Raw genomic sequence first — 19,885 nt, 5'->3', positions numbered from 1 at the left:
AAAATTAAAAACAGAAGGTAAAAATACAAAGTTGGTTGCTAATTTTAGGAAAATGTGATTTGAAATTTGTTTATAGTCACATAGATATTTTACTTCAAAAAAAAAAAATTATTCAAATCACTGAACCTCTCCTTGTCTCAGTTTACCCACCTGAAAAATAGTGTTGTTAATGCCTACCTCCTATGGCCATTGAGTTTTCATTAATGTTTGCAAGATGCTTAAAGAATTTTAGATAAAACATGCTAAAATATGTAATGTATTATTACTAGGCAAGAGATTTTGCTTGTAGTTTGTAATAGTTTTGTTAGTGTATACAGTCTGAATACATCTAGGTTCAGTAGAAAAATCACCAAAGTATTGTTCTGATACGTAACCCTTTATTTAGATGAGTAAATCAGCATGTTCTTTCATTACCCATAGTTGTACAATGCGAATTGGGAAAGGAATCCATCCCAAAGGTATGCCTGGCTGGTGTCAGGGATTCTCACTGGATGGAGGCAGCGGTGTCCGAGCCCTTAAAGTGATCCAGCAGGGAAACCGACCTGGCCTGATTTATAACATTGGTATGTAATCATGGATCAATTCGTTAAATATTACAGAAATGGTGCAGCCACCATTTGCCTCCGTATAACAGTAAGAAATTAATTTTCTTCCTCTACCTCTGCGAACAAACCACACGTACATACTCTCGGTCTCTCAAATACTGCAGTGACTATAAAGACGTTTGGGGAGCAAGCTTCCCTGCACTTAACTTCATCTATAACTTCATTATTCAGTGAAAAGGGATTTCCTAATGTGAATTATGTCAAGATTTTTTCCATTGAATTATGCAGTGCTCTTGTGATGGAGACAGATTTAGGCTACTAAACTCATTATACCCATGGCCTAATGGGATATAAAAACAAGTCTCTAACTGGGAAAGGTTAATACAATAAGAAAGTGGTATAATCTGAACACAGGGACCAGGGGTCTGGAATTCTTGTGTTCTAATCCTAACTGTGACATGGATATCTTTTGTGGCCTTGAGCAATAGCTTGAACTTTACCTGAGTTTCCCTATCCGTAAAATAATACCTACTGTACTTACCCCTCAAGAGTGTTGTAAGAATAAAGAGCGTAAAGTGCTTAAAAATGTTATGTGGTGTTAATTATAATTACCAAGCTCAGATTTTCAAAAAAAACTCCGCACCCAAACCCAGCAGCTTCCATTTTTCTTCATAGTCTCTTTTCTGATTACTTCTGATCTAACCTATCTGAAAAACATCCATGTATGTCTTAAAACATATAAGTATGTGCTTTGTTAGTTAATTTGTAAAAATGAATGGCCAGGTAATCCACTCCAAGTTTTGAACAGAATTTAAACTGCTTACATTTGAAAGAGGAATAAATGAATTTTATAGATATATTCATTCAAATACCAATTTAAAAAAACCATGAAGGAAATGCATCCATCTCTCCTTTCCTTCAGCAGTCTAGGGATGCTTTCATAGGACTGAAGAGAAATTTGATTTCTCTCTTTCTCTAGGCCTAAGGCTCCTGCTCCATTATTTTAACCTTAGAGGAAATTTTTGTTTTTCTTGATTTTTCTGTAAAGATCATTTCTGACTAGCCTCTTTCTAAACACCACAGTCCCAGCAACTTCATTGTATTCATTTCTGTTAATAGATGTTGCACAGGAACAGGCCAAATCCTACCAAAGAAAGCTCAGCTTCTGACCTTTTGTTAAGAATGTAGAACTAGAGTAACGTCTTCTGGGTCTGATCCTCGGCCCCTGTGGCATATGAGACCGAAATCTCCATTAACACTTCAAGGTTTCTAGTATGAACAGACTGCAGTACTACTGAAATGCAATCTGAGCGGCCGCATAAACCTTGTTGACACTGTGTGTGTAATAGGAAGTAATCCATCTTGATCTGACCCTAAAATTTGGGGTGTGACAGTTTTTCCTTTTCATTAAAAGATGTTTGCCCCACCCTCTGAATAGAGAGGTTTTTCTCTCTGGGGCCATGTTTCAGGTTCAGAACTTCATTTGTTGCAGCGTATGAAGCAAGACAGCACAGGTCATATATTAACGAGGCGGGGCTGTTCAGGAATATTATTTCAGCTAATGGAAAACATAACAGGCTGGTACATTTCCCAAAGTAGTTGTCTTTAAAAGATCATTGAGCAAAACTGTGGTGGTAGTTTTGCATTGCAAATAACATATCTTTGAAGTATAAATCTTATGTTATTTGGACCTTTTCTCCTGATGCATTGTAGGAATCTTGCTGCAGTGTTAACTACTAAGGCATGAGACAAATTACCCATTCCTTGGTGTCAAAACATGTTGTCACAAATTATAATTGATGGTGTAAATTTACCAGAGTCCATTTTACACATTTAGTCTAATAAACAGAGGGGGAAAGTAAATAGCTAAAATTTTGGCTTCATTGGACTTTTGGGTCCTTAATACAAAAACAGGCTTTGCCAGTATGTAGGTTTTTTGCTAGTGTGTTAAAGTGACTTGGAACTTTCATATGATGATGTAGTTAACCTTATATATGTGTGCTGTCAAATTGGGTGAGAGAATATAGATTAAATTAGTCCATATTTCAAATTTTTAGTACATTATTTGCTTGCATCAGGTTTGTTGATTTTAGCCTAAGGAACTGCACCACTGGCTAGGTTTTCTGATTCCGTGTACATGAAGGATTTTCAGAGAAGCATGTTAGCACATGCTGATAGTGATAGAAGCTGAAATCCTAAGGAAACTAAAGGAAGCAAAAGTTCTTAGTTTTTGGGGGTGTAGCGGAAAAGAACTGAATAAAGTATTATTGAAAAGAAGTTCAATAGGAATACTTGAATTATTTGGAATCGCAACTATAGTAATTAAAATGTGCTCTCCAAGTAATGACAAGTGTGAGTTATCTGAGCTATTTTTTATTTTGTATTTCCTCAGTGTGCTCTGAGTTTCTGTGAACTCTGTTTGCAAACTGTCCTTTCAGGCTTCCTATGTTTACATATTTACACTTTTATGTAGTAGTTTTCAAAGCACCATTTTGACTCCCTCTACAGGCACTGTTGCATACTTCCTGAATTTCTTTTGAATGTCTCTACTGTAGCTTCTACGCCATATACTGCCTGGGTGTTTTTCATGTTGGGTATTTATAGGTGCTTTTGTTTCCAAACCTCTCTTTTGTCTCCTTTTTTTTTTCGTTTCGTTTTACTCCATGTCTGTTTCCAGGGTGTTTCTCCTTTCTCGTGTTGTTCATATAATTTTTCACTTTTACCTAAAGGCATTTTTACCTTCTGGAATCAGGGGGGAGGAATATTGGATGGAAGAGAAGAGCCACTAAAGCAGCTGTTTGAAAGAAAAGTTCATGGGGGGGGGGGGGGGGAGAAGGGGACGGACAGATAATTCACTAAAGGCAGGGAGGCCCAAAGGGTGTTAGAACTCAGTAATCAGCAATTTGGATATAATGCTTCATGTTTTTGGTGCCTAAGGGTCAAGCAACCCACTGAATTTTATGGGATGAAAATTTTATTTTGTCAATTTGTTGTTAGGCTCTGCCTTGACTCACTGTCTTTCACCCATATCCTTTAATGCCTTGTTTAAACATGATTCTGGCTCACCGAGTTTGAACTGCAGTGTAGTCCTATTTTACCCATCTCTAAGAAATTGCTGCAGAGCAACCTAGGTAAGCCAGTAAAAGGAATGGGAGAGCATGACTACTTACTTCTTGTTAGTGCCCCAAGGACACAATTATTCCTCCTTCTTCAAAACTCTACCATTCATTGAAACCTCAGGCTGAATTTTCACGATGAAGTGCTTTTCCCCCAAAGTGTTTTGAGGAACTTCTGGGGTGTTCAGTAGTATTGGTATTTGCCTATCAGTGTTCATGTATCTGGTTTTCATGATTTGAGGAGCTCATGGTGACTTACTTCACACCCCTAAGACTCCAACTGAAAGTGGTTTGGACCATTCTTTTGAAGAGGAAAATAAACATAACTTCTGAAAAGGACCCCAAGCTATTCTTGTGCCATCTATAATGCTGACAAGACTAAACTACTACATTCCACTTTATAGACAATAAAAAAGTATAGCAGATGGCATTATATAAACCAGATTTTGTTGACTATTTCTGTTTAAAATATGTGCAAGCTGTAGAACATATGCATTGCGTCGGAGAAACATTATTTTAAAAGTTTACATTTCTTACACTAAATATTTTTTTCAGACAGTAGATATTTTTATTTTTAACAGACTATTTCTTCTTATTAGGTATTGATGTTAAGAAGGGCAGAGGTCGTTATATTGACACTTGCATGGTAACATTTGCACCCCGTTACCTATTAGATAATAAATCATCACACAAGCTTGCCTTTGCTCAACGGGAATTTGCCAGAGGTCAGGTAAGACTACCTTTCTACTAGCAAATATTTCATATTTTTTAATAGCGTAGACATATTTCATAGAAGATTATCTTTAAAGGAGGGGAAGTGTAATTATCATAAGGTAAAATCCCAATAGTGTTGATTCTGCCGTTCTGAATTATATATATCTGAGTTTCTTGTCAGGCTGTTGGATCAGACCTTGAAAAATGAGCTCCTATATAATTTGTATGCACAGTAAAGATCCTGTGATTCTTTTTAAAGAAATAGGGGTTTGTACGTGTGCCCTTTCCCAAAATATCCCCTCCCCCTACCATTGTGCAAGACATTCTGTGACAGTAGGTTCTGGTCCCCTCCATTCAAGAAGTGATGCCATTGCAGTGTTGCTATATATATATATATATATATATATATATATATATATATATATATATATATATATATATATATATATATATATATATATAATAGGTAAATTATTTGGAGATGCTTCAGGATGAAAGTTGGTGTGAAAATATAAACTACTATTAATACTTGGTTATGAGAATATATTTTCCTGTGTATCTAATTGCTATCATTCATTTCATGAAAAAATTGCTTCATTCAAATTTCACGGTCTGTATAGATTGTTTGTAGTATATTGTTTTTAAGGTGGTGGTGATGTTACTGCCTGTCTTTCTGTTATTAGGGTACCTCAAATCCTGATGGCTATATCTCCACTCTTCCTGGTTCCAGCGTTGTGTTTCACTGGCCACGTAATGATTATGATCAATTATTATGCGTACGGCTAATGGAGGTTCCAAACTGTGTTTGGTCTGGGGGTTTTGAAGTCAACAAAAATAGCTCTTTCCATATCAATATGAGGTAGTTACTGTACATGGATGATATATATTTAAAGTTGTCTTCTGTGTCTGATAAAGAAGCAAATGTCTAAACTTGTGACTACAATAACAAGTCAGCTGTCTGCTTCTCTTGTGTTTGACCTGTTTTTCGTTGGTTTAATGTGAAAAGCAGATACTTTCTGACTGGTGGACTGTTAAGTATCTTAATTAAAAGAGCTGTGAATGCTTGTGTACATTTGCTATTTGTTGTGAAATAGACTACATGCTGTGTGTGTGTGTGTGTGTGTGTGTGTGTGAAATGTACTACAGTGTTAAAGTCCAAGGATTTTATCAACATGGAGACGATTCAGCTTACACGTATCATGGTGATGAGCACAATTTAACAATCCAAACAGAATTGCATAAAAGAAATAATGAATGATTGCACTTACCTTGGGGAAGTCCTGCCCAAGCAAGTTGTTTAGCTGGAGGATTAGATTACATTATTTTTTTACTGTACCTTTTTAAATATATGCCTAAGCTGTTCCAGAAATTGTTTGACTAATTGATGCAGCATTGGTTACACAATGCTGACCTAGATACTAGTTTATAGCTCCAGTTTATAAATGCTTTATATGTATTGTGGTGTTTTGTTAATGTTCTGCAGAGACACGCTTGGAAAATGTTACTTTTTACGAGTTGAAATTACCCTTCGAGGAGCCACGTACCGCATCTCATTTGGTGACACTGATCAGTTACCTCCTCCTTTTCGCATAGACAATTTTTCCAAGGTAAAGAGCTATAGATCCATTGAAAAGTAAAAACAATTTTAATTGTGTGTACTTGATGTATTCTCAACTATTCTGTAAAAGAGCTGCACCGGTTTGCCCAGTGAAGTGATCGGAAAGCTCACATAGTGAGAAGCATTTGTATATTTCGGCATTTAAATCTTTAGTTTTCAGAACAAGTTTGTGTTACTGAGCTTCTTACTAGAAAGCATCATCTTACTGAATTATTAATTATTTATTATAATCTTTACATGAAAAACACACACGTGTTTTTCATGTATAGATCTCAAAGCTCTTTTACAAAGGGGGGTCGGTATCGTTACCCTCACAGATGGGGAAACTGAGGTGTAGATGATTTATAACTTGTTCTGTCATACAGCACATTAACAGCATAGCTGGGAATACAGTCCATGCCTCCTGATTCTCAGTCCTACACCCTATCCACTGGAGATGCCTAAAATGAGGCATTATTTAAATTCCATGCCAGCAATTGTAAAAACAAGTTCTATCTTATTTTTATCCTACAAGGAAGTATGTCTTGTGTTTAGAATAGGTGACTGAGATTCAGGGCTACCCAGTTCTATTTCAGGCCTTGATGCTGAATTGTTGTATGACCCTGGGCAAGTCATCTAACTTAGCTAGACCTCAGCTTGCTCATATATAAAATAATATCTCCCAGAGGATCGAAGGCATTGGGAGTTTTGGATGAAAGATATTCTATAAGTGCAAAGTATATTAACATTCATCATCAGACAAACTTTAATATTGAGACTTGTATGAAGAAATAAAATTTCTTAAACCATAAGAAGGAAGCAAAAATTGAAATGGTGTGGAATAAATTTTAGTCAATTCAGGGAAATAACATACGACATATAGAATGCAACTAATGTGCTGAAAAACTACAAAATCACAACCCTGAACTACACTGGCAACAGCAGCTGACTCCTGAATCACTTACACCTACCATTTTCTAAAGTCTTCTTTTATTATTATAGGTCCCAGTTGTTTTTACTCAACATGGTGTTGCAGAGCCCAGACTCTGCACGGAAGTGAAGCCAATGACTTCTTTGGATTATGCATGGGATGAACCCATCCTACCACCTTTTATCATGCTGACAGTTAAAGGGGCAGGCTCCTCAGAAATTACCTGCAGCATGAATGACTTTCAAGACGGCAAACAGCTTTATTATGAAAATTTCATTTATATTGCTGCTACGTATACTTTCTCAGGGTAACTCTTTTTCATATTATATTGAAAATAGCCTTTAAAAGCAAATGGTGAATATTCAGCCATCAATTAGAGCTATTCTTTTTAAAAACTGTTGCTGTTATACAGTGCTTATCTGTGTAAGGATTTCACATATTGAGAAACTTACGCTGGCTACAGGGTCAGCAAGAGGAGCCTATTAGTTAGACTGGGAGTCAGGATTCCAGTGTTGTATTTCTTTTTCTAAATTTGGTAATATGATGCTTATCTCACATGGTCTTGTGATACTTAATTTTTTTATGTATTGCCAAACAAATTAATACTTACGGCTCATAAATTTAAAGAGTAGCTGGTGTACTGCACGAAGTATGGCTGCTTACATGATTAAATGTTTCTTACAGAATGAATCTCTACTTTTAATTAGTACTGGTCTTTCCGTTCTTTTAACCTCAAGCTGTCATTAATATTAGAGCATTGAGTCTTTTCTGGTATTGCAAAGACAGAGTTATAGTACTGTCAGCCATGGAAGCAGCAGTGGAAGAAAGAAAGATCTGGTTCCATACCAGATTAGCTCATGGTGGAAAACATGGGTGGGAGATAGGTTAGTAATGGTCTCCATTGGAAGATGGAGGTGGGGAACTGATTTCTGAGAAAAGTGAGATGAGGACCTGGTGTCTTCAGCTGGGATATCTGCTCTTTGGGATGTCTCCAGTTGAATTGAGTATCACTGAATATCTCAAATAGAGGGGAATTGATCTTTGAGTGAGGCCTTCTTATAACATCTTTGTTACTATAGATTATAGTGGAAGATGTCACTTCATGTATATGTTGCTTATTATCATGACTGAGCCAAGCTTAGTTAAAATGTGAACTAAATATTAAATGGACTTCAAGGTGTTCACATGTACAAAGCACATTGTCCACCAGTTCTTCTGTATATGATTTCTTTTGATCAGTATCTCCTCTGTCTGTCTAACTGTTGAAAGATGAAGAGCTTAGCATTATTCATTTCCTGTAGTGTCCCCTTGGGGATTTAACTTACTACATCCACAGTTACCCCAATATCTGCCAATATCTGCCATCCAAGGGACGTGTATCCAAAACTTGACGTTACCCATGGTGGTTCAGAGCACTGCCACAGGGCAGCTATTGCTTGTAACTTACTAGTTGCGTTTCAGACCAAATACACCAGTGTAACTGAGTTATAGAACACTGAAGATCGCTTTTGATGAAAATATTGATTCTGCCTTACCAATATTGATGTAAGCAATGAAAGCATTAATCTGTCAAATTGAACTCTGAGTTGGATATTTAGCCTCCCATTACTAATTCCAGACTCAACACTTTTAATAATGTAAATGCCATATGCTTATGGTTTACCCTAGTGATTCCAAAAATGAGAGGAAATAGTGTAATGGGTAACCTGACTTAAATTTGCATAATGTGTAGTGAAGGACAAGCATAAGTTGTCCTGTTAATAGTTAGGTATGTTCTGACTCAGTATTCAGAAGAGACAGAAACTTTGTATAGGAATGTATCTGAAAGCATGTTGGATTTTCTCGCAATTCTAGTTCGCAAGAGGGAACTGGAAGGCCAGTTGCTTCAAATAAAGATGTTGCTTATGCAGAGCTTGTCCTGGATGTTTCTCCAAAGACACAGAGAGTCATACTAAAGAAAAAGGTATGAGATTCAGAAAACAGTATTTCGCTAAGGATGTTGTTGCTGTATGATCCTAGTAGCAGAGACACTTTATAACCCTGCTCTAAACATTACCCAATTATAGTTTGTTTTAATTGTGTATTTAGTATTACAAGATATTTTATATTCTGTTAAAAAAGAATGCAATGTCCATAATATAATAGACTGACGATAAAAGAGTGAGATGGGGTAAGTGCTGAAGGGAGTTGGGAGAAGGAAACAGAGGAAATATGGTGTTTTAGGTTTGGATTTGTAAAGGTTAATAGCCTCTGTAACATGGAGATCAGAGAGAATCTGTTATAGGCAAAATAAGTCATTAAAGATCCTTTCATTATGATAGTAATAATACTTAACACTTTTATAGCACTTTTTAATTATTTAATAGTGAAGAAGGAAGAGATCAGAGTAGCTCAGACCTAGCAGAATAAAAGGTACCACTGGAGAGGGGAGAGGGGTTTAGTGTGTGGTAGGTCCAGAGAGTGAGTGGAGCCAAAGCTGTTGAAAGATTTGAAAATGGTTGGTTGATATGAAGTTTGTATTCATTGGGAGAAGGGAATTGATACAGGTCAATAAAGATCGCTAAGTGAGGTGATCACGCTTATACACTGTAGGAATGATAGTCTGGACAGGAGGTGGTTGGATGCTACCAATACAGTAGTTGCAATGGTCCAATGAGGAGTTTAAGGGAAAAGATTGCAGACTGATAGATCAAAAGAAGAATGAAGTGGATAGTAACAAATTTGGATATGGATCTTGCAGATATTTTTGCTCTGAGAAAAGCATAGAAGAGCAGAGGTTTCTGGAAAGCCAGGTATGGAAATTAAGGGAGTGGACAGGAGAGGAAAAAATGGTGAGAGTATTTGAGGAAAAGAAATTAGAAATCTTCTGTTGAAGAAAGTTCAAGTACCTTCATGCACTTATGAGGGAGAGATATGAAGGTCAGAGATAAAGAGAAGGGAGTAATCAGAATAAAAGTAGTAAGAAACATTAAATTTAGAGATGAGATGCCTTTAGGGTTATAGTGAAGTGTAAAGGACCAAGAGAGAAGTTAGAGGTGGTGATGAAGTTGCAGACAAGAAGTCCTTTTATTGTACAAGAAGATGGCAATGTAAATAAGCCAATTATTTCCTAACAAAACTTTAAGAAATGAAGAAATGTATGTAAATAGAAGCATTATTGAACAGTATTGTTTGTTTATGTAGCCTAATAGCCTCAGATTTACCAATGTGTGGGATTTATGCACATTTGATATCAATGTTTTGATTGCAGTAGACTTTAATATGTACTATTAGCACCTAATTTTAAATCAGGGCTGTGAACATGGATATGTAAAAGTCATTCCAAATACCATCACTTAACGAATTCAGTAATTAAATATAAATATATATTATTTGCTCTGCATTATTTATGATCAACTTAATCTTTTATGCAAATGCTACAGGAGCCAGGGAAGCGATCCCAACTTTGGAGAATGACTGGCACCGGCATGCTTTGCCATGAAGGTTCCTCAGTTCCTCATAACCCCAATAAGCCTTCTTCGCCTCGATCTGTTGAGTCCTCCATGATTTTAGATATTGCCGGCCTGGCTGCAGTCACAGATAACAGGTTCTCTGGATAGGATTTCTATTTAATTGTTATAGATTTAAAAATAAAAAAAGACTACAACTGTAAAAAGTTACAAAAGTTAAATAGTCTAAGATATTTAAAATACCCACATTAGATTATTGGATGGCTTGAGGGATCAGTAATTGTATTCATAGCCTGTCATTGCTATATCACCAGTTTGAATCCAGCCGCAGCTGGTAAAACCCAGAAGTTACCATCTCGTAAGTGTTTTGTCACAGAACAATTCCTTGAGAACGAGTGTCCACATCACCAAAACTACCACCACCACAAGTGGCACTGACTGGCTGCCCTTGAGCAGCAGAAAGGCTAAATATTAAAAGGGCACATAGATTGAATTATCCCACCCCACTCCCAAAATTGCTCTTTTCAGGCCATGGTGGAGATACATCTAACATTGCTTGGGCTATCTGTCCCTTTGGATAAATAGAGTACTTCATTCTTAAAGACTGTCAACCTTACTGAAGCACTAAATACTATTTGTCTTCATATGTGTATTGTATCTCTTTTGTGTTTCTCGCATATTGTTGGTTGCCTTTGCCCTTAAATAAATGGACAGTTAATGCAACGCAGCAGGAGCAAATTGAAATAATACTTTTAAGAGCTATGGGTGAGGAAGCCAGGATAGAACAAAATAGGGATGCATGACTAATTAAAAACTCCCCAACAATGGAATCTGAAAGTAGAAATTTTTGGTCTGTCACTTGTTTTTTTCAGGTATGAGCCCCTGATGCTGAGAAAACCAGATCGAAGGCGCAGTACTACTCAGACATGGAGTTTTCGAGATGGCAAGTTAACCTGTGGTATGCATGGCCTCGTTGTACAGGTCAGTATTAATTATTCTACATCTAACTTCTTTTGACTGCTGGCTGAGGTGATTGGTGTCCAAATCAGATGGGCTAGTGGTATTACAAGCTTTGTTTAAAAGACCAAACCTTGAAAGAGGTGGGGGGAAAAACCCAAAGATTCCAGTAGCAATTCACATGATGTAAATTTAAGAAACACCTTTAATTGTCTTCACATATTGTTATTGGTAAAAATTCATTAAACATGAGGCACCCTATCTTTGTGGATTTTCAAATAATGAATTGGAAAACTGGAACCAGAGTTTTCAGTCTTGGGTACCACAGTTAGGCACTTAAATCCACTAAAAGTTAATATAAGCCAGAATTGCTCATCACTGCTAAAATAGGGTTTTAGGTGTCTAACTTAAGGCATGCAAATCTGAAAATTTTGGCCTAAGGGCCTGATTTTCAGAGATGCAGAGCACCTACAACTCACTGATGTCAATTGGAGTTGTGCTCACACTTCTGACAATCAGGACATATGACTTTTGTATCTCAGCCTTGTTTCTAGTCATGCATGCTTTATTAAGTTCTGTATGGCACTTGTACATGTACTTTTCAAACAACTAACACATACATTTGCATCTGATAAATTCTGATACCTGCATGCAGGGTACATGCTCAGAAATGTGAGACGTTGTTTTGAAATTCTGGCCCTGAAAGTTAAAGGATGTTGATATTTATGATCTGTTGTAGCTGTTACTATGTGTTTTGTATCTTTCTGTTTCACTCATATTTATCTGTATCTTGTTTACAAAGTTTTTAGAAGGTATATTCTGTGTACGTATACTACCTCTTGCAGTAGAAAACAATTTTTGTGATAAATATGATTGTGCAAAGTTGATATTTTATAATAAAATGATGTTCAAAGACAATGTGTTGTGCAAGCTATACTAATAGAAATCAACCCTGCTTTAGTGTAAAGAGGGAGTATGATATTTGCTATGTGAGCCCCTTTGATCAAAGACTGACTGTTACATTATGCATCTGGAATGGATTTGTAAGTTACAGGATAATAGCATCACTATTCAGAATTCCGTGGTTAAAGGGACACTGTCAAGATTTGTGAGCCCTATATTTGACCTGACTTTTTTTCTTGTTTCTAAATTCCATGTAATTTTTATGTGCTGTTTTTTCCAAAACAATTGCTTCAGTTATGTTTGTTCATTCAAAACAAAACACCAGCATCTCTGCCATGCTGATGACTAATCCTATAATAACAAAACAGCATGTGCATGCAATGGAGGAGGAAATATTCCGTCAAGATCCAGTTTCAAGCTTGAGATAAATCTCTTTTGTTACAAGCAGAGAGGATAAAAATTATGGAATTTATTATTAATGTGTTTCACAATGGCCTTTTAAGACTGTCTGCAGTTCTGATGAAGCTTATGTGAATGCTATGCTTGTAAAAGGTGCAAGATTGAGAATCTTGGAGATTGAAGTCCTCTATCTCTAGGAGAGAGAGAGAGAGAGAGAAAAAGGACAGCAGCAGTGAAACTCTCCCACCTTGCCCCTGCCAATGTGTTTCAATCCTGATTTTAAGAGATTTTTCTTGAGATGAAAATGTAATTCAGTCTCGGTGTTCATTCACTTCTTAGCCTCTCGGCTGAGACCCCCAACAAGAATGCCAGTCTGTGTCAATCTGATGTTTTTCTGATCTGGATGTGTGTCCTTTGGGAACTAGACTGAGAGCATCAAATTGATTTCACTTTGGCCATCAAGCAGTTTGTGATAAATTTCAGCCACTATTAATCTATCTTTCATAGGAAGGCTCTACAGACCATAGTCAGTCCCCTTTGCCATCCATTTTCCCTGCACTTTCCTTATAAACCAAACTTGGGTAGCAAAATTTTCATTGTGTTGAAACTTGTGCAAGTTTGCAATCCAAGAGCACATATTCAAAACCATTTTTTAAACAGGAGAAATCTTGTTTTGAAACCATATGAATTAACCCTGTGTTTACAGGTTTCTGGACTTTCTTGTTTTTATGACTCCACTGACTTTGTTTAATAACTAAAAAAAAATTTAGCAAGCAGTTAATCCTCAATATGGTCTAATTACTTTTTTGGCTTCTTGAGGGGAAAAAATACATACAATCTGTCAAGATACTAAATTGCAAAATGTTATTTCCACAATGTTATATTGGCTTTCCATGTGCACTATGGCATGCTTGTAATAATATACATGCAAGTTGTATACATCCTACATGTGGTGTATTTATGCAGTACATTGGAATTGCTTTGATGTAACATCTGTGTATACTGTGGAAACTGAGAAGCTAGGACATTCCTCTTCTAGTCGACAATCCACCCTTAGCTGCATATTGGTGGTGGTAGCGTGTTCCTCTGTTGTCAGTTTGAAGCAACCAAAGAAATAGAGGTTCCACTATTAAGGACTTAACTCATAGTGATGTCAGTCTCTTTTTAACAAGTGAAGGCCACAGTGTATTTGACTTAACTCTGGATCTATTATAAAAGATTAGAAAACAGATGCAAGAAATTTTCTGTCCCGCTGCAGAATACCTTTTAAGAAGAACTTTCATTCACTTTGAGCAGGGCTTTGATCCTGTTCTCAGTTCTGAAGATGCAAGGGGAATGTTTAATCATGGACCCAGACTATATTTTTTAACCATGCAAATTGCTGAAGTTCACTTACCAGAAACTTTAATAACATAAAATACAACTTCTGTTGCAGCCTTCATCTCTTACACCTGTGCTGTCTGAATAGTACAATTGGCCTAACTGCCCATCTGCTCAAATCATTTGTGGATTCTGTTCTCCAGCTGCATAGAGAGAGAGAGAGAGAGAGAAAAATTATACATTTTCAGTCGCTTGAAATAGCTTGAGCTATAAAAGAGAAGTGATTTTGAAATACATTTTAAAATTATTGTATTCACACACCATTATCTGTTCCCTTCTGTACCATTTCAGTGTTTCTACTTTATGCTTTTAATTTTTTTTTCCTAGGCAAAAGGAGGAATATCAGGTTTGTTTGATGGGGCTGAAGTGGTTCTTGGTCCTGATATGTCTCTAGAGCTTTTGGGGCCCATTCCACCTGAACAGCAGTTTATAAACCAGAAGATGAGGCCTGGGTCAGGAGTCTTGGCAGTCAGAGTTGTCCCAGATGGGCCTACTCGAGTTCTTCAGGTGAAAGTTATTCATAAATTCTGGACACAGTGTCATCATTAATTTTTATTCTGATGTTTCTATAATGTATGGAATATTTTTGATATAACAATTCAGCTGTAAATTCTTCTGCAAAAGAAAGGTAGAAGAGCATAGTATTAATTTGTAATAACATGAAGGGGAAAAATCTCATGTGATATAGAATTAGTTTCAGATTTGATCAGAAATGTTGCCATCGTATTTTTTAGTTTAATGCTTATGTCCTACCATATATAGATAGCGTCTACTTGATTTCTCTTCTTGTACATAAATAAGAAGTAGTTCTTAGTAGTTCATTTTGTTCTAGATAACCGATTTTAACCAACGTAGAAATGATCGTTTATCGTGTGAAGGAGGTGAACTTCCAGTTACGGAACAAGATCTGCGCAAGTTAAAAAATCCAGACACAGATCAGGAATTGGAAGTAAGATAATAAAACTGATAGGCCTTCTTCATTTTTTACCATGAAGGAGGCGTGTGTACAATATTGTTCTTTATAAATCTTTCTCACTGTTCAGACCTCTTACTCTGTTGGTTTTTCCATGTCACAACCCCAAACTCTAAACTGAATTTCATCAGTGAAAGTAGCAGGTCATTCAGCTTGTCACACAAGCTTGCTGTATAGTTTAGGACCCCTATATGTATTTGAAGACTTGGCTAGCAATGAGTATATTTTAAAAACAGTTAAATAAATGAACTGGCCAACTGTGTGTGTGTGGGGGCGGGGGCATCTAGAATTTTTTTAAATTGTTTTTGTGTTTTCAGGTGCTAGTGAAATTAGAAGGTGGAATAGGATTATCTTTAGTTAACAAAGTCCCTGAAGAGCTGGTATTTGCAAGCCTCACTGGAATTAATGTTCACTACACACAGTTATCAACCAGTCAGGTGCTTGAGCTCAGTATACAGGATGTACAGGTAATTATTTTTGGAACAAATTTGTGCATTTATTTTCATAATTTATGTAAGGATGCAATGGATGTTTGTGTGTCCATATGTAATAAAGTAGTGATTTGTTGTGCAGTTTGCAATGCTTAGGGACAGGTGATGTGTTTCAGATGAAACAATAAAAACCCAGGTCTGGTCTGCAGCATATCAACATTAAAGGTGTCATAGTCACCTTCTTATAAGAGCAGAATTTTGCTCTAATATCCTGGTCAAAATGTCTGTTCACTACCCTAAATCAATCAGGTAAAACATTAGGATTCAGTCTATTCTTTCCTCTTTTTGTTTGATCGCAGATCCAGAGGTAATGTTTTGCACCTGTGCTTTTTCATTGTCCTCTGTCATATACCAGTAGTTGAAACACTAATCTATTTATTGCTTTAGTCTTTCCATTCCTTTTTAATTTTAGCTGTTGTATGAGTCAGAATCTTCGTAACGTGCATAACTTTGCAAAAAACTTTCTCCCCATTCTGTTCACTATTATACAAAAATCATCAGGTGCTGTAGCTGAATAATGAGAAATCAACCACTGAAGGTGGTAGCAGTGGTACGTATAGTACCATACATAGGTCAAAGTAGGACAGAAGCTTAAGAGACATTCTTGCAGTTTTTATTCAGATGGTGTTTTGCCTGAGAGAAGAGAATTTAGGTCTTGGCCTTTAGGGGGTGCCACTTTACTCCTCTTGCATTGTGGTGTTTCACATTCACGGCTGAGGAACCAATTTGTCCAATTTGGCCTCATTTTTGAGAAAATAAAACACTTCCAAGTATTTCTAAGCCCATTTGTAATATTTAAGTTCTGTTAATGACAGCTGTGTGTGTTTGTAGAATACCATGTGTAAATTGAAAAAGGGTGGGTATCATAAGCAGACTTAAAACTGGGAAGCAATTTAATTCTGTTTATCTTTTGTCAATAAATGCTTTGATTTATGCCTTTAAAAATTCAGATCCAACTTGCTGAGCTTATTAAGGATCCCTTTTCTACTACCTAATGGTGTCTAGCATTTCAAGATACTCATGCACACTTGTATATGTTGCTAGTTGTAACAACATTGGCAAAGGAGAGGTATTTCTGAACACTTGTGGAAGGATTTTAATGATGAATAAGAAAAATGAAATGTGCATAGTGTTCTGTGTGTCTGCTGTTCGCGAGACATAAACAACCCCACCCCTTTTGCAAACTTTTATCTTTCCATTTAAAAAGAGAGCTTAGATTTCATTATGTATGTTGAGGAGCTGTCACATCCTTCTGCTTTCTTGTTTACTTCTGCAGGTGGATAATCAGCTCGTTGGCACCACACAGCCTTTCATGCTCTTTCTGACCCCCCAAATCAATGAAAATGAAGCAATTGAGACAGGCCCTGCAGTGCAATTAAATGCAATGAAATTTCCCAGTAAGAATGCACTAACTGATATATACAAGGTAATCCAGTTTGATTGTAGCATTCAAATGACATCGTGTTTATTAAGAGTGTGTTTACCTATTCCTAGTTTTTAAACTGTAAGTAATCTAGTCTAAATTCAATCAAATGTGCAGATGTACTAGTTTTTTGTGGCTGAAAGGACCTCTCTCATTCATACCTTTGATGCTCTAAGTATCCTAAAGTACATTGCGGTTGATGAGTTGATAACTGTGCAGTGACTTTGTGGGCAAATGTGGGAGCCATTTAACTTTCTTTAATAGCTCTCCCTTAAATTTTAGAACCTGATTTATTAAGGGAGAGAATATTGGCCAGGACCCTTGGGTCATCTTCTGCTCTTCTCCAAAAAAAGTTAATATCTTTAAATTCCACCCCAACACCATCAAGAATGACCATAAGGTCCTGAGTTTAATTAGTCATCTGAAGAATATTACATATAACAGTACATGGAATTGCAGAAGTTGCCAAATTAGACCAGACATTTAGTGCTTCAAATCTAGAATCTAGCCTTCAAGCCACTAGCTGATGCCTCAGAGAACTGAGAGACCCCCCCACCTACCATAATGAATGGGCAGGATCAACTGTGCTATGCTTCACATAATGTATATAACGTGAAATTTTTTCCCCTGGTCCTTGTGATGAACAGCTGCCACCTTGTAGCATCAACCCTAATTTAAAAGGATAACTGCAAATGTCAATAGTTATATATAACATTATTTACTAATCCTAGCCTACACAGCAGTAACAAAACTAAGTTGGTTCTTAAGGCCTACTATGAAACTTAAACCTTCAAAGTAAGCCTGTATTAATTTTGACACATTTGAAAAATAGCTGATTGCAATGTCAGAGTCCCTTGGACGGTAATAACTCTGCAATTTTAACATTTAGTAATTAAGCACAGATAGTTACAAGAACTAACCAAATACAATTCACTGCAGATTTCTTGTAACTGTAGGGGGGGGGAAAGGGCCCAAGATACTTTGACAGTGGGAATCTTATTATGAAACCCTATGAATGAAAGAACTGTGTCAAGTTACAATAGATTTTCGTTGTTAATCAGGGTAGATGGAGAATATTTCTGTTGTTCACAATGTAAATTGAGATATATTTATCTCTGTAGCATCTGATGGTCACAGCTCGGAGGTTCACAATCCAAATTGAGGAGAAACTGCTCCTGAAACTATTGAGTTTCTTTGGCTATGATCAGTCAGAATCAGGTACAGTATAAAGTTACAAGGTCAGTTCCACAGTATGCAGATTTTATTGTATCCCTGTTGTCTGCATACAAAATTAGTTCAAAATGCCTGGCAATTTCCACTGTTAACTTGAAAGCCTTTGACAGCCTGGAAACTTCCACTGTAAAAAGCTGGAAAGCTAAGATGTGTCAATAGCAGTTTACATACTGTACAGTGTTCGTTCCAAGATTTGGGGAATGACTCATAGAACATTTTATTGTCCAGTGCACAGTTGAGCTGAGTCCCTATGGGAAGAAGTTTAATATTCCTCTTCAGTTCCTGTATCTGGATTCAGCTGAACTGGGATGAAAGGAATGTTATTTAGCCAACCACTTTGTTTGGCAATTTTGTTTATTAAACAAACTCAGGGCTAGAGATGGGATCTCTATTCATTTGTTTCTGGGACACTTCCTCTTGGTTAATTCAGAAAACTTTTTGGCTGTCCCTGACCTCTTAACTTGTGACATCCATACCCTTGGCTTTAAGTGTAATAAAAAGGTTTCTTGCTCTTAGTTGAAGCAAAACAGACCTTGGAATGTTTTAATCTCATAGGAGGATTAGAGAGGCATCTATCTATTTGGAGGCTTATCAACATTTGGAAATTTTGCTGAAATAGCAGTTCTGGAATAATTATTTTGGTATAATTATTATGAAATAATTAATTTGGCATAAATCCCTGTGTGGATACTCTTATACAAACATATCAAAACAACTATTCCAGAATAGCTATTTCTGTAAATTTCCAAGTGTAGACAAGCCCATTCTAGTAGCTAAGTGCCTCACAATCTTGAATGTAGTTCTACGTGTGAGGTAGGGCAATGCTGTTATCCCCCGTTTAAAGATGGGGAACTGAGGCACAAAAAGACTGAGTGACTTTGCCTTGTGTCATACGGGAAGCCTCTGGTACAGCAGAGAATTAAAACTTGGTCTACCAGCTCTCAAGCTAGTACCCTAACAACTGGACTATCCTTCCTCTCAGTTTACTGCATTGCTTTTGCTCTCTTGTTTCCTTGTTTCTCATTGGTTCTTTGCTATAAAGAGATCACACGGTGTGTACAAACTAGACCTTGCTTAAAAGACTCTCACATGTCATCAACGGTGCAGACAAAATATGGCTAAACTTAGTAAGTGCTTAAATGTATATGACAAAACAATTAGAAATGCTTTATGATTTATAAAGATGGTCTCATCAACACTAGAAAGAAAGAAGCAGCTTGTATCATTTGTATTTGAAATACTGGAAATTGTTCTCTTTTCTGGAGGCCCCAACAAGATCTTTAGAGGTTTCATAGTCACATGAGGCGGTAACCTGAGCTGTTTCTTGCCTCTTGTCTTCCCCAAACTGAAGTGAGGGAGGCGAAGAAGGAAATTGTATCCTTTCTCCCTTCAGTTTGAGGGTGGGAGAAAAAGGATTGAAGCTAAGGTTACTGCCTCATTTTATACCACAGTTGAGGTCCTCCAAACAGCTTGTTTGTGCTCTCCAGAAATAAGAGGGAAAAGAGAACCTTTTACTCCAGATGTGAAGTACTATTTCTGTTGGTAAAAACAAAAATCTTTGAGGTCATCTTGATTCATTGTAAGGAATCCATAAAGGGGAACATTTCGTTTTTCAGCCTGCTCGGTATTTACGTATTGCATTTGTCAATGCGCTGTAGAAATTTCTTCCAGAGCAAAAAGGAGATTCTCTTTCCAAAGTAACAAATTTCACAGCAATCTGTCTCAGAATTCCCCATTGACACAATCAGTGTAACTGAGATCAGGAGCAAGATTC

The 19,885-nt window shown here is 36.8% G+C and overlaps 1 protein-coding gene across 1 annotated transcript in view; it reads left to right on the top strand.

Moving 5' to 3' along the window:
• VPS13D (vacuolar protein sorting 13 homolog D) overlaps nucleotides 1-19,885 on the top strand; it is a 193,845-nt gene that overhangs the window by 84,110 nt on the left and 89,850 nt on the right. The window contains exons 50-62 of the mRNA XM_065421413.1: nucleotides 421-563; nucleotides 4,261-4,391; nucleotides 5,059-5,234; nucleotides 5,859-5,982; nucleotides 6,975-7,210; nucleotides 8,758-8,866; nucleotides 10,326-10,489; nucleotides 11,225-11,333; nucleotides 14,319-14,498; nucleotides 14,824-14,940; nucleotides 15,282-15,431; nucleotides 16,732-16,881; nucleotides 18,000-18,096. Of these exons, the coding sequence (XP_065277485.1) occupies nucleotides 421-563; nucleotides 4,261-4,391; nucleotides 5,059-5,234; nucleotides 5,859-5,982; nucleotides 6,975-7,210; nucleotides 8,758-8,866; nucleotides 10,326-10,489; nucleotides 11,225-11,333; nucleotides 14,319-14,498; nucleotides 14,824-14,940; nucleotides 15,282-15,431; nucleotides 16,732-16,881; nucleotides 18,000-18,096 (1,886 nt within the window). The remainder of the gene's footprint in view (nucleotides 1-420; nucleotides 564-4,260; nucleotides 4,392-5,058; nucleotides 5,235-5,858; nucleotides 5,983-6,974; nucleotides 7,211-8,757; nucleotides 8,867-10,325; nucleotides 10,490-11,224; nucleotides 11,334-14,318; nucleotides 14,499-14,823; nucleotides 14,941-15,281; nucleotides 15,432-16,731; nucleotides 16,882-17,999; nucleotides 18,097-19,885) is intronic.

Source organism: Emys orbicularis, chromosome 22, assembly GCF_028017835.1.
Source record: "Emys orbicularis isolate rEmyOrb1 chromosome 22, rEmyOrb1.hap1, whole genome shotgun sequence".
In the NCBI taxonomy this organism is placed as follows: domain Eukaryota; kingdom Metazoa; phylum Chordata; order Testudines; family Emydidae; genus Emys; species Emys orbicularis.
Note: the sequence above shows the minus strand (reverse complement) of the source record. Positions and strands in the feature narration are given on the sequence as shown.